Raw genomic sequence first — 13,612 nt, forward strand, 5'->3', positions numbered from 1 at the left:
TGGGACACACACTGTGTGTGTGCCTGTGAGTGTGTGTGTGTGTGTGTGTGTGTGTGTGTGTTGTGTGTGCGATTGAGCAACGGAAGTGTGGCTGCCGGAGAAAGTGGATAGTATCAAACAGTGAGCTCGATATCCAAAGTTGCAAATCCTTGTCGCTTTGGATAAAAGTGTCTGCTAAATCCCACTCCTTTCACTTTTACTTTGAGTGTGTGTGTGTGTGTGTGTGTATGTGTATGGTATGTGTGAGTTTCTTTAACCACTAAACGTCTTGTTTTGGATGTCATGGATGGAGCCCAGATAAGAACATCAGTGGGGATGTGAGGAGTGCTTTCGTATTATGGTGAGTGTAGCTCAGCAGAGCGGGACAAATCTAATTGATCGAGTCTCCTTAAGTGGGGTGAGGGGTGGGGTTGGGGGGTTGGGTTGGGTGGGGGTGATTAACAGACAGCACAGGCTGATTGAAACGTGACCCTGCAGTTAATCCGTCAGTGTGAATGAAGAGTGTACAGCTTAGGCAAGCACACACCTGACACACACACGCACGCACACACACACACACACACACACACACACACACACACACACACACACAAACTAACACACACACATACACACAAACAAACACAAACACAAACACACACACACATATACACAAGACAACACACATATACACACACGACAACACACATACACGTACACACACACACACACATATGCAAACACATCACAGTCAGCACAGACAACACATACACAAGCACGCATAAACCAGACACGCACATGCACAATTTATAGGTCTACAGACACACACACATACACACACACTGAGCTAAAAAGTCGCTTTAACAACAGCACTAAACAAACCTCCTCTGATCCATTATGAAGGGAATTAATCCAATGTGCGGTTGGCAAAGGGTGCCCACCTTATATAACCACCATCGGCCCTAATGCACTGGAAACGCTGAGTAGGCACAGACCACCAGAGGAGTAATTTGCCCAGGCCCAGGCTAATGATTGAGATGTGGCCTAGCGGTAGCCAGGCGAGATCGCTAATGTCTTTTCAGTGATCCTGCAGACTTTGAATACCAGATTAGGTAACACATCTCCAGAAGTACTTGAATGGGAATGTTTCGGGGAATGCTTCTTTCATACTAATCATTGTCTGGCTAATGGATAGTGAGATGAATCTCAAACAGTTTCGCAAAGACATTAAAGTGTAAACAACCTGAAAACTTCCCAATGGTAAAAGAGCAAAATGATTTAGAGTAGGATATTCTGCTTCTGTAGTCTATTAGTCTATAGGCTATTGTATGCAAGATTATTTAATATCTGATTTACTTTAGTGTGATGGAAAGCCTAAATTGGTATACTGTATTTTTTTTCAGAAACTAGCGAACAAGCTTGATATGCATATAATAATGAACATTAAAAATCAAGCACCAAGTCATTAAGTAATTATCCTCATAAGCCTTAAGAACACACATAAATACTGCAATGCATTTGTGGCAAGGAAATTACACATTAAACAGTTCTTGAAAGAAAGACACGAGAAGACAGTATACAGTCAACCGACACAAAAAATGTTTAATACCCTCTCATAAGGGATAAGTGGTCCGAACTTTGATATACTAAATCAGGGGAGAAAGTGCCAACAGATTTTTAATGTAAAAACCTGACACCAGCATTGAAATGCCTTGTAAAAAGTCATATAACTTATGACTTAAGTATTTAGCACACATACACCGATAGTTTTAATATATTTATATATGTATTTGTCATCTTTTTTTTTAATCTAGGCCAGCCAGATACAATACCGATTAATATCATACAGTCACATCGGGAACAATACCTATTGATATCATACAGTCCAACCAACCTGAAATAGTCCTTTTGTTTGTTCTCCAATCATTTCTCTCTATGCTAACATTTGAAACCGGCATGTGGATAGATCTTGGTTTTCTTTACCGTTGATTCTTTGTTTTATTTTTTTTATTTATTCATTTTTTTTTGCAAGTCATTACATAGACTGGTGTGATACTGGTCCGTTGTATCTCGTGTCTTCTGTGCAAAAGTCTTGAAGTTACCCGACATATGGGAAACGTTTGTCTGGATGCTCGCTAATGCAGTGGTTATGTTTATGCTTCTTTGTTCTGTTCTGTTTGTCTTTTTTTCTCTCTTTCATTCGATGAGAGTGGGAAGGAGGGGGGAAAACAGCAGTCATATCCAGCCTTCACACACCTTGGCATCACATAGAAAACAAACAATCAACCAAACAAATAAACAAATAAAAAAAAACAAAAAGGCTGGGTTGGTGGGGGGGGGGGGGGCAGAGTATGACCACAGCTAGCAGCATCCTCCATTGGTACTTCTCTTAGAATAAGGCACCACTGCAGAACATCATGGCCCTGGCCTCCTTCCTTCTCCCTCTCTCTACCTCTCTGTTTCGCTGTCTATCTTGCTCCCTCTCTCTCTGTCTCTGTCCCTCTCTCTCTCTCTCTCTCTCTCTCTCTCTCTTTCATGCTCTGAAACCAGGGCAGGAGGAGGCGGTCTGAAGCCAAAACTGTGCTATCTCAAGTGCTGCACCAGACAGAGTGTGTAGGACAGTACTGACACACGCGCATGAAAGAAAATGGCATTTGTATTCAGGTATGCATCTGTGGTTTTTCATGTGTGCAACTGACTAACTGTCTCTGTGTTTGTGTGTTTGTTTGTGTGTATATTTGTGTGTGTGTGTGTGTGTGTGTGTGTGTGTGTGTGTGTGTGTGTCCATCCGTCTCTGCAATTGGATAAATGTTGTGTCTTTTTCTGACTGAACTTGTAAAAGCAGCACTGCTCCAAACTGTCCCCTCCTCAGACCGTGCTTTCGAGCATCCACTCGGTGCTGCTGAACGTGACTTTGCGGTTGGCCAGCGGTGACGAGTCCACATTGAGCTGGTTGGACGACTTGTGCCTGCGCGTCCGGGCGCGCCGTGGGTAGCTGTGGCTCTGGAACAACGCGTAGTCCCCGTCGAAGGAGAAGCGGTGTCTCGTCCGTGCCAACTCGCCGGGCAGTAGCCCGATATTGGCCAGCGCGCCCTTCCGGCTGTCCTTGGACCCACCGCCACCACCACCAGCACCACCACAGCCGCTGCTGGGCCCAATCAGGCACAGCGACATGGTGGAGCCCGTCAGGCTGCTATCCGTGCCCGTGTCCTCCGAAAAGCCAGCGCTGGCACCGTAGGACGCCTGGGCGTCAAGGCTGGCGCGGCGGGCCAGCGCGGCCACTGCCGCCTTGGCCGTCTTCTCCATGGCCGAGAGCGGAGGCAGCTCCACCTCCAGCACGGCCGACTCGCTACCGCCAGGCGTCGGCTCCAGCTGGCACTCGCTCTTCAGCCTCAGCACCAGCGCCTTGCAGTCCTTCGCCGCCGACCCAGACGACGACTGGCGGTGATGACCGTCCAGGCACCGGCTCTCCTCCGTCGGCGCCGCGTGCTGCTGCTTGGAGGCCGAGCGGCCCATGCACCCGCCCTGCTGCTGGTTGCTCCCGTTGGTCTGCGAGTGGACGTTGCTGCTGCTGCTGCCGCCGCTGTCGCACGCCTTGGCCTTGGCGCCGTCTGGCCCGCCGTGAGCCTTGTAGCGGATCATGAGGATGATGATGAAGACGAGGACGGACGCCACGATGATGCCGCCGATGATGATGATCATGGTGCCACCCAGGAACTGGCTGTGGATGAAGCGGCACTGGCTGGCCTCGGCCGCCGTGTGGAACTGGACACAGCCCACCACGCGCGTGGCCGTCAGCAGCGTGATGCCGTCGTCGTAGACTGCCAGCACGCACAGGTCATACTCCCGACCCGCCGCTAGATCATTGATCAAGAACGTCTTGCTAGTGGACGGGATCATCCTGGAGGGAGACAGGATGAAACAAGAAAAACAAGTTCAGAGTGATCGATATGGAGCGGAGAAAACAGCCGCCTTTGTGCACTGGAGGCTCAGCCTGAATTCTCAAAAACGGAAGGAAAACAGAACTTGTGCACACAATAACTCAATAACTTATTTAATATAAATAACAATAACAATAAAAGTTTTCCTAGGGGTGTTTTTTAATCCACTGATGTTAATCCCTTTAAATATGAGTTATATTAATGGTCTTCAAAATATGAATATTACATACACTGTAGAATTTAGCTCATGATTCATTGTTTATAAAGGTGATTTCCTCCTTATGAGTGTTTTATTTCTTGTAATACCATTTCAAAAACAAAACTCCTCCATTATGTGTCCTTCATGGCAAATCTAATACTGATTCGGTGATGATTATCAATACCCCCCTAATAGGCATGCCTGTTTAGCCGCAGGACAGTCTCCTCCAGAGATCTGCTGTGCGTTATTTTCCTGCCGTTTTTTTTTCTTTCCTTCATTACGACCTGAAGGAGAGTATTGATTTCCTGGCTCTCTGTGTAAATCCTCCGTCTCTGTTGCTATGCTAGAGAGGAGAAGTGGGATGTCAGCTGTTCATATTTAGCATACTCCACATGCATCAAGAGCCGCGGTGCAGGAGCAATCTTCACAAACGTTGACAAGAGAGGGTTGGCGGCATAAATATATTTCATTACGATCCATTTAATGTTAACCCTTGTGTTATCCTATAATCTTACCGACACTCTTTATCCTTGGGGTCAATTTGACCCCAGCTAAATAAACCCTCAGAAAAGTATTATAATTAATATTGTTACCCAGTTTTTTTTGTGTCAGGTACTTAACAAGAGTGTAATAACTACCATCAAAAGCCCTACAAAACAATCCCCCCCCCCCCCCCCACACACACCCCTTTATGAACCTTGGAACCCTGGCTGGCAATATTGCCCATCCAGTGTCAGCAGCCCAAAGGCTTGCTGTTGCTTCCCCTTTTGACTTATACAGTCCTGTCAAAATGACTTATATGTAATATGTACTTGTGTATGTAATAATGATAATAACAATATGTTCTCATACTATTCAAATAATAATATCCATAATGTGTCAAATATTCATGTATCCTATGTTTCATACAGCTGGGGTCAAACTGACCCCAAGGAACATCAATGTACAAAATATTTGTACAGGACATTGAAAACAAATTATTGTACAAATGTCATGCTAACTCTGTTGTACCCTTCAATTGAGGAAAAGTCATGAAACATGAAGCAAAAAAACAACAGACTGAATGTTAGTTAGCTAGTTCATTTGTACACAATTCAGTTTGTCCAATTCAATGCTTCTCTGTATCTGTCCCTATAAGAGTTCTGCGATATTTAGAGTCTGCTAAACTGTGCAGAATGTAATGTAATTGTTTGATGCAAGATATATTTAGCTTTTTCATTATGAGCACTGGGACAACCAACATCCTCATCTTACAGACATTTACTGCAATGTCGATCCTAATCAGATAAATAGTCATTTTCCACATGCTGAGTAAACAGTGTGACATTTACTCAACATGTCATTATGTTTCTCAAACATGGCTGCCATTGCATGAAAGAGATGGTGGTTATTAAGCTCTGCTGTGTGGTTAATGTCAAAAGGAGGAGTTTATTTCAATACTATCTCTCTTCTCTTTTCAATCTTTTTTTCAAAACAGAGAAACTACCTGTGGAGTAATGAAAAGAGATACCAAGCCCAAGGAATAATCCAAAGGTGAAATGTGACTGTGACTGTGGTATATACAAAAGATCTCAGTAATGTAATTATTCTCAATAATGCTGTGATTCAATTAAGTGTTCAGGGCTAACTAAAATGTTTGATCAAAGCTCTTTTATAAAACAGAGCAAATGTTTCCATTCCACATGGATTCCATTTTTAGATTAGTTAATGTTAGGTGTGTGTTTATTGTTTTAAAAATGAGATGTTCTGTCCCATCTAATTAATTGCTAAATTAATCTAATTAATGCTAAATGGTACGCCTTGATCATAATACATAAGTGCACAGGAGGCTATAAACCCATATAGGCTAGCAGCTAAAACTATGCTCTTAATTTGACCAGCAGTTGATTGTCTATGGTTGTTGTTCCAAGTTTTCACTCACAACCTGTTCTGTAGTACCTGCATGCTTTTCACTCACAACCAGCATTTGCCTGTAGTACATCCATGTTTTTCACTCACAACAAGCCCCTAGTAGTAGCCTGTAGTACCTCCATGCCCTCCACCTTAGGAACCATCACAATAAAGTTACATATTTACATCCTTATTAATAGCCTACTAATTAATTGGAGTCAATGTCAACTGTAGTCCAGCTCTGCCAGAGTGCCGAGATCAATAAGCTCATTGCATAACATGGGCAAACAATATACAGTACTTACACATCCTGACATTTGTGAAACCTGCTGCTCATATGGCCATGAATCATAATCAGCAAAATGGAGCAGCAAAAACTGCTCAGTGGTCCTTCAGAGTGGAGTGGAGGGTTGGATAGGAGTCATGAGAGACAGGTAGGAGTGACGATAAGCAAAGAGAGTTGCTACGGAGGGGGTGGAGGTGGTGGTGAGCAGGGGCGTCATGCAAGCCAAAATTCAGAGGGGGCACAATCAGGCAATTTTTTTCCGGGGGGGGGGGGTCATGTTAGAGGGGGGCCGGACATTTCTCTCCCTGGAAATTTTTAAATTCTGGCTGCTAAACATACCATTTCAATGCAGTTTGGAAGGGACAGAAATACCTTAACAGAGCAAGCAGCAACCCTCATCTATCTGAGAACTAAGATAAAGTATCTATTTTGTAAGTTAATCTAAAACACATAGGTTGGTGAACAAACTGTAAGCTCACATTCAGCTCATTAAAGTGTAAGCTCATTAAAGCATGTTTAGACACACACATTTACACTTAGGCGTACTACACATGATTTTAAAAACATTGTCGTTGTTATGATTTGATTGATGTGTGACCTAAAAACAATCTTACATTAAAAAAGTTGCTGAGGTCTGACTTTGTGGTCCTCAGAAATTAAATTAGTTTAATCTTAATTAATGTGATGAAGGACTTTGAATGAAGTTTGACAGTTTTAAGTGCTGAGTAAGGTTAACACTAAATATCTGAATATTTTACTACTAGTAATATATGTTTCATTACCATTATGGCAAGCAATAGGCTGGGACTGCATTTCAACTCATACAGAACAAATTATATAGTAAAAATAAGTATAGTGCACTTGTGCAATGTATATGTGGGGAAAGTTGAGCATATGGGTAAGATGAGACAGTCCTTTTTTCTAAGAAACAGTAAACAAATGGTATCATGTGACAGCATTTTAAGGAAGAGGGAATAATTCTTTACAATATGTGGAAAGGTAGGCCTACAGCACATGGCAAATGTAGTAAATATGTGTAAAATATTTGTAAAAATATGATTTTTTGCTCTCCAATTGTATTGCATTCATGTCCAGAGTTAGGGTGAGAAAACGTGAATAGAACAACATTCAGATGCATTACACCTCAATTGGTGCACTATCAAGCTATGAATGAATGTTACCTTAGCTTGTTGTAAGCATTTTCTTTTAAAATGGTGGTTGTGGGGTAAGATGTGCCATCAGGGATGTGGTCAGTTGAGCCAGCTAACTAGTACTTGTATTGCATCTATAACATTTTTATGTTTGCCTTGATTTTGTGACCTCATTCTATATGGTTCCTCAGTGTTACTAAGGGCTAAAGAGACTGGGTAGCAGAGTATAGTTGTTAAACTGAATTAAATGGGCAAATTCAGGTGACACATTTTAATAGGCCTAAACCTGTCTTGGCACGTTTTTAGTTGAATGTATTTGACAAATACTAAGTTAAATGTTGGTGTTTCTTACTGTTTGAAGAAATTAAATTATTGTTTGATTTTTGTTTGGTGTGAAGGTTACAAAACAAAACCTCTTTGACACATTAGAATAATGAAGAATGTAAAAAATGGCTCCTCTTACCCCATTCTCCCCTACTGATGGGCAATATACTGAAAGTGCAGTTTGTGTAATTATGACATGTAGCCTACAAAATGTTCCATTCCTCCATATGAACATTTCAGAGTCTTTCAGAGTGCCTATTCAATAAAATGTAATTTTTAAGATAAGATAGAGGGTGCTTTTTCATAAGGTTTCCATTTATACAATTATTGTACTTTCATTAAACAAACTAGAAATGCAATTCAAGCAGAATTACAATAGTGGATGGAAAGCTGCTGGCTTAATGTTGGTGAGGAGGTTCCTGGAAAAAAAAACTAGCTTAAATTTAACGTCCTCTAGACATAGGCCTACAGTAGTTCATTCAGCATGATGCGAGCTTCTGGGTACTCAGATTAAGGCCTAGCAGCTATGAGTATGTTGCTAACCAATAGCAGCTATGAGTTTGTTGCTAATCGATTACAGGTAGCATCAGCTTGCTTGCTTACTTGATTAACTAGCCGAGTCATTTTAAATGGAAACTTGGCAGGATTTCCCCCTCTGCTGGAGAAATTGTGCATTATGCTATTTCAAACTGTGGGAAAAGGTAACGATAAAGCACATGGATTTGTTTACAAGCTAGCGAACGGTTAGCATAAGTTTGGCAGAACTATGTGGATGTTACAAGGTAAGAAACACAATTTAAAACGAGTTTCTTGTTTCTCACTTCTCTTTCCGGGACGGTAGTCTCAATGTGGCAAGGTTGGTTTTCTGCCTGGGGACGCTAGGCGCAGCGGGGAAAGTCACCATTTTCACCGGAACAGGTCATTTAACCATCCAAATGATTTCTAAACGGGTTTATTACGTTGAAATAGTTGCCAAGTTCCCCTTTAAACAGACTTCACACACTCCATAGACGTAGCAGCTACGAGTATGTTGCTAACCAATAGCAGCTACGAGTTTGTTGCTAATCGATGACAGGTAACGCCAATTTGCTTGCTTACTTGATTAACTAGCCAAGTCGTTTTAAACAGACTTTACACACTCCATTTGAATAAAAAACACAAATTAATTGTAACTTACATTGGGTTTGGTAGGAAAACGTCCGTTTCGTCGCAGTTTGTTGGACGAAGCAGACACCAAGAACTTGAACTTTCTTGAAGAGAATTGAGATATGCTTGAAAGCAGTGTGGTCGAAAGTGATTAATTACAGGATGTGTAGGCTAGTTTAGGGAGCGTCCGCACCTGATTACTTTACAACCCTTCTAAATGAGCCCCATTTGTGATGTCATAGAAAAAAAATTGTTTAACATTTTTAATCCCCTATTCCTCAAAAATGTTGTCAGCTCCAGTGTTAAGTCCCATAGACCTATTCTTAAAAAAAATATTGTGAAGCCAAATCAGTGAAGTTATCCACCAAAAATATTGTATATTGTAATGTATACAGTATTAATCTACTAACTGTGAAAATGTCAGGCCCTATTTTGCCGCCTTTAAAAAAAATCGAAATTGCTCCTTTTGTTTCATAAACGGACTACAGTAGGCTACAAAAGAAGTCACGTGACTTTACCCTTCTACTTACTCACAGTAGCAGGCTTTGTTTATTAGCCTGGTTAGCATTGACACTTAACACTTACTGCCAGCTCTTCATGTGAGTAGGAGCACCACACAAGTTATCCTGACAGAAAGGTAATCACCACACGGTTTACATCGTGCTCTGTTATTACAAAAATACGCTAAGCCAGTCAAGCAAATTGCCATTTTGATCAGTTAGAGATTAAGCTCCCAAACCGGTAACGTCACATGCAACTGTAGTTCATCATCACCATGTTACAAAAAAAACTCAAAACAATTAATCTGATCCTACAAATAAAGCATGACCACTAGAAGCAATAGAGGTGACCCCAGTGCATAGCATATGGAAGGCATTCAATTAAGTTCCCAATGTGCACCAAGATATATTTTTCTAAAAAAAAAATCCCATCCACTCCGCTAGACTCTAGGAACGCAACCAGTAGGTTGCGATGAGATTGCTTTCCCTCCCAATAATAATGATAAGAAGACGAATATGAAAGCCAGGACATTTCAAGATAGTGGATTCCATTCACTATAATTACCCATTAATGGGTATTTCTCTCTCGATTCATCTGTTTTTTTGCCATTTCATTCCACATCAAGCAATTTGAATATGATGCATTTTGTCTCACACTGAATGTGAAGTACTTTTCAGCTTTTCACATTCTGATCTCTGCACAGCAGGGGATGTTTTTAAGATTCCCATCTTTCTTGCACACACTCATCTGTAATGGGGCTGCAATGTTTCACCCACACTTTAGAATTCTCTGCTTACGCCCCTGCCAATTCCCACACCCCACAGAGTGTCACCAGCAGCAGCATCTGTGACATGAAGATGTTCATGTAAGCTAACTGATAGGCTACTTGTGCCTCTATTGGACACCAACCTGTAAAATGTAAAAAGCCTCTCTGACATAGTCTCAGGGTATTGTTGCATGGTGTTTTGTAGTTACTTCCTAACTTTCCTAAAAGGTTTATTGGTCCATTCAACCAACAATGTCAAAAGTGACAGTATTTTTTGGTAGCTCTTGTTTTGGCACATCCTTGATTCAGTTGTGTTGCATTTTATTAATCAGCCATAATGATTTTCCTCCTGACTGGTTGGACTCCATCGAACAGCCACAGCCATGCCGGATGTGAAAAGACCTGGTCAGTTTTAGCCAAATGAGCAGAGCACAAACCAATCAAGACTCCCAGATGAAGAACCTCTGTGTTTGTCAGAGGGACAGATTTCTGTGGCGTGATGAGTGCCAGGAAAGCTTTAATAGGCTGAAGCTCTTGGGAAGACTCACACAAACACATTTGGTTTGGACAATTTCCTGTTCTAACTGTGGGCATAGCACAGCAATGCATTATGGGTATAAAAAAGGCACTTCATTTATGTTACAGCACGGAGATGAAGTTGAAAATCTCCAGAGCCAATCATAGTAATTAAGGATCTCCATTCCGAGGACAATTACATGAAATGTGAAAAGCGATGACAATGAGTGTGGGAGAAAATGTCCTGTGTATTTAATGAGTAGCATACCTGTAGACCAGTGTGTCATCTGCTGTGCTGTTATACTGGATCTGATACATCCGTATGTTGGGGATGTGTCTCTCAGAAGGCCAGCGGATGACCGCAGACGAGGCGGTAACGTCGGCCACCACCACCCTGCGGTCCTGGCTCTTGGTGTCGTTGGACTTGGAGGAGGTGGTGATGTCGCGAAGGCGCGAGCCCTCCCTCAAGTGTCCCGTGTTGTTGACGAAGAGCGGTAGCGGGATCATGCTGATCTCCACGGCGGCTGTGGCCATGCCGGCTGCGTTGGATGCCACGCAGGTGAAGGCACCGTTGTCCTTGAGCGTGGTGATGAGGATCTCCAGCGTGCCGTTGTCGTGCACGATCGTGCGCGAGTTGTTGTGCACCAGCTTGCCGTCGGGGAAGCGCCAGTGGATGGCGGGGTCGGGGTCGCCCATGGCCTTGCACTTGAGCGCCACGCTCTGGCCCTCCATCACGTACGGGTTGGACACGGTGTGCCGCGTGATGAGCGGCGGATCGCAGGTGAACTCCTCCTCCTGGATGGACCAGAAGTACTTGTCCATCAGGTGCTCGGGCGAGGCGCACGTCTCCAGGTCATCCTCGCGGGTCAGCCGCCGCAGCCAGAGCAGCTCGCAGTTGCAGTGCAGCGGGTTGCCGCCGAAACTGACCGCCAGGCGCGTGGGGTTGGAGTTCTTGGGGTCAGACATGACCTGCGCGTTCTGGAAGAGGTTGTCCGGCGGAAGCTTATGCAGCCGGTTGGACGTCATGTCCAGTCGCACCAGCTTGGTCAGCATGGTGAAGGTGCCCGCCTCGATGTAGTCAATGAGGTTGTGGTCGAGCGAGAGCGTGTTGATGTTGGTCATGCGCCCGATGGCACTCCACGGGAGTGTGTGCAGGTTGTTGTACGACAGGTCCAGGTCCTCGATGGTGGACACAAACTCGTCGAAGGACGTTGCCGCCACAGTGTGGATCTGGTTGTTGCCCAAGATGAGGTGGCGGAGGTTGACCAGGCCCCTCAGGTGCTCGCTCTTGATGACGGTCAGCCGGTTGCCGTCCATGTGCAGGGCGCGGAGGGCACGGAGGCCCAAAAAGGCGTGCGGTGCGATTTGGCTGATGGTGTTGCGCGACAGCGTCAGGTGGACCAGGCTGGTCATGTTGGCGAAGTCCCTCCGCCGGATGACCGTGATGAAGTTGTCGGTCAGGCGCAGCTCCACCGTCTTACGGTCGATGCCTGGCGGCACAAACAGCAGCCCCGTCTTGGCACACAGAAGGGTGAGGGTCGGCGAGATGGTCTGGCATATGCAGCGACCTGGGCAGTTCTGCGCCTTCGCCAGCACTCCAAACACCAACACACACAAAACCAGCCGCTCCATAATGTATCAGCTTCCGGGTTCTGGAAAAGGAAAAAGACAATAGAAAAAACATTAAGGTACTGTTTGACTAATTTATGTCAGTACAACACAAACTGGATTTGATCAAAATGTGTCCAATTTCATCGGTTTTATCCCCTGTGCACGGCAATGAGACAGATTGTCACTTTTGTTGGGAGTTGAAAGATGGCTTTTTTCAAGATGGAGCAAACATTTATTTTTAGTGTGTGCTATCTTCAGAGACATACCTTTACTGCAGGGGTAATTTAACAGATGGTCAAAATCTCATTATTTCTTATTGCCATGTTGGACTCAAAAATTGATTTGATGCTTCATTCAATCAGAGAATTGGGACACAAAGATACAATACAATCCATTTGAAAACCAAACCGTGGGAATTCAATGCAGTGCTTGCTGACAAACGAGATTGTTTTCATCCACGCAGCATTTTTGTTGAGTTAAAGCTGCATGGTGTCCATGCTTCCCCCATGTGCGGTCTGTATGCTAAGGGCAGGTGTAGATGACGCATACAAACACATAACCGTCAGATTAACATACACTGTAGGGTGATTTCAAATGGAATACAACTGAACGTTGATATCCAGCTATGGCAAGATACTTGTTTTGATTAGAAAATGACTGCCAATCCTATCAGTAAACATGGTGAACAAGGATGGTGAGGCCCAGTAGCACATTCAGGAAAGGCCTACAATTACATTCAGGAGAGGTGTGAATCTCACTCACAGCTCACAATCTCATAGTGATCTGTGAAAAGGAAGAGCACTTGACACAGTACTGAAACAAAAGATTGTTTCTTGACTGAATTGTATGATGAAGATGCAGACAGGCCTCGTGTTCACTCTCATGAAAGGATGAGACATGTTTAATGCATTTAGTAAAAACAGATCTGTGTTGTATTTCAATTTCCTGAGGCACTGGTATGGGGGCTATTCTGCAAGGCTCTTCAGTAGCTGGGAGAAATGCTGCAGTAAGTGGGGCTCCTAAAAACTGTACTGTGGAATTAGATGTAAACCCTGGGATTGTTATTAATACAGTGGCAGCACTAATAGACAAAACAAGAAGAAAGATCACTGGGTTCCAAATCTATCAGAGTGTGATATGACTTCATGAGCCTCATGTGTTGAGGGCAATGACTGGACTCTATGATCCTCCATTTAGGCCATATTGATTTCTTTTTTGAAGGCCGCATATGTCTAGTCCTTGACAGGTACCGGAAGAAAACCTTGACTGTAATAACCTCAAATCCCACCGGACAGTGAACTC

At 43.6% G+C, this 13,612-nt stretch overlaps 1 protein-coding gene across 1 annotated transcript in view; it reads right to left on the reverse strand.

Annotated features, from left to right (window-relative positions):
- Positions 1-772: 772 nt before the first annotated feature.
- The window catches only part of lrfn1 (leucine rich repeat and fibronectin type III domain containing 1), a 119,598-nt gene continuing 106,758 nt past the window's right edge, over positions 773-13,612 (reverse strand). Inside the window, exons 4-5 of the mRNA XM_042064519.1 lie at positions 10,968-12,351; positions 773-3,880 (exon numbers count right to left, since the gene is read on the reverse strand). Coding sequence (XP_041920453.1) covers positions 2,848-3,880; positions 10,968-12,331 — 2,397 coding nt within the window. The 5' untranslated portion in view covers positions 12,332-12,351 and the 3' untranslated portion in view covers positions 773-2,847. The remainder of the gene's footprint in view (positions 3,881-10,967; positions 12,352-13,612) is intronic.

Source organism: Alosa sapidissima, chromosome 15 (assembly GCF_018492685.1).
Source record: "Alosa sapidissima isolate fAloSap1 chromosome 15, fAloSap1.pri, whole genome shotgun sequence".
In the NCBI taxonomy this organism is placed as follows: Eukaryota; Metazoa; Chordata; class Actinopteri; order Clupeiformes; family Clupeidae; genus Alosa; species Alosa sapidissima.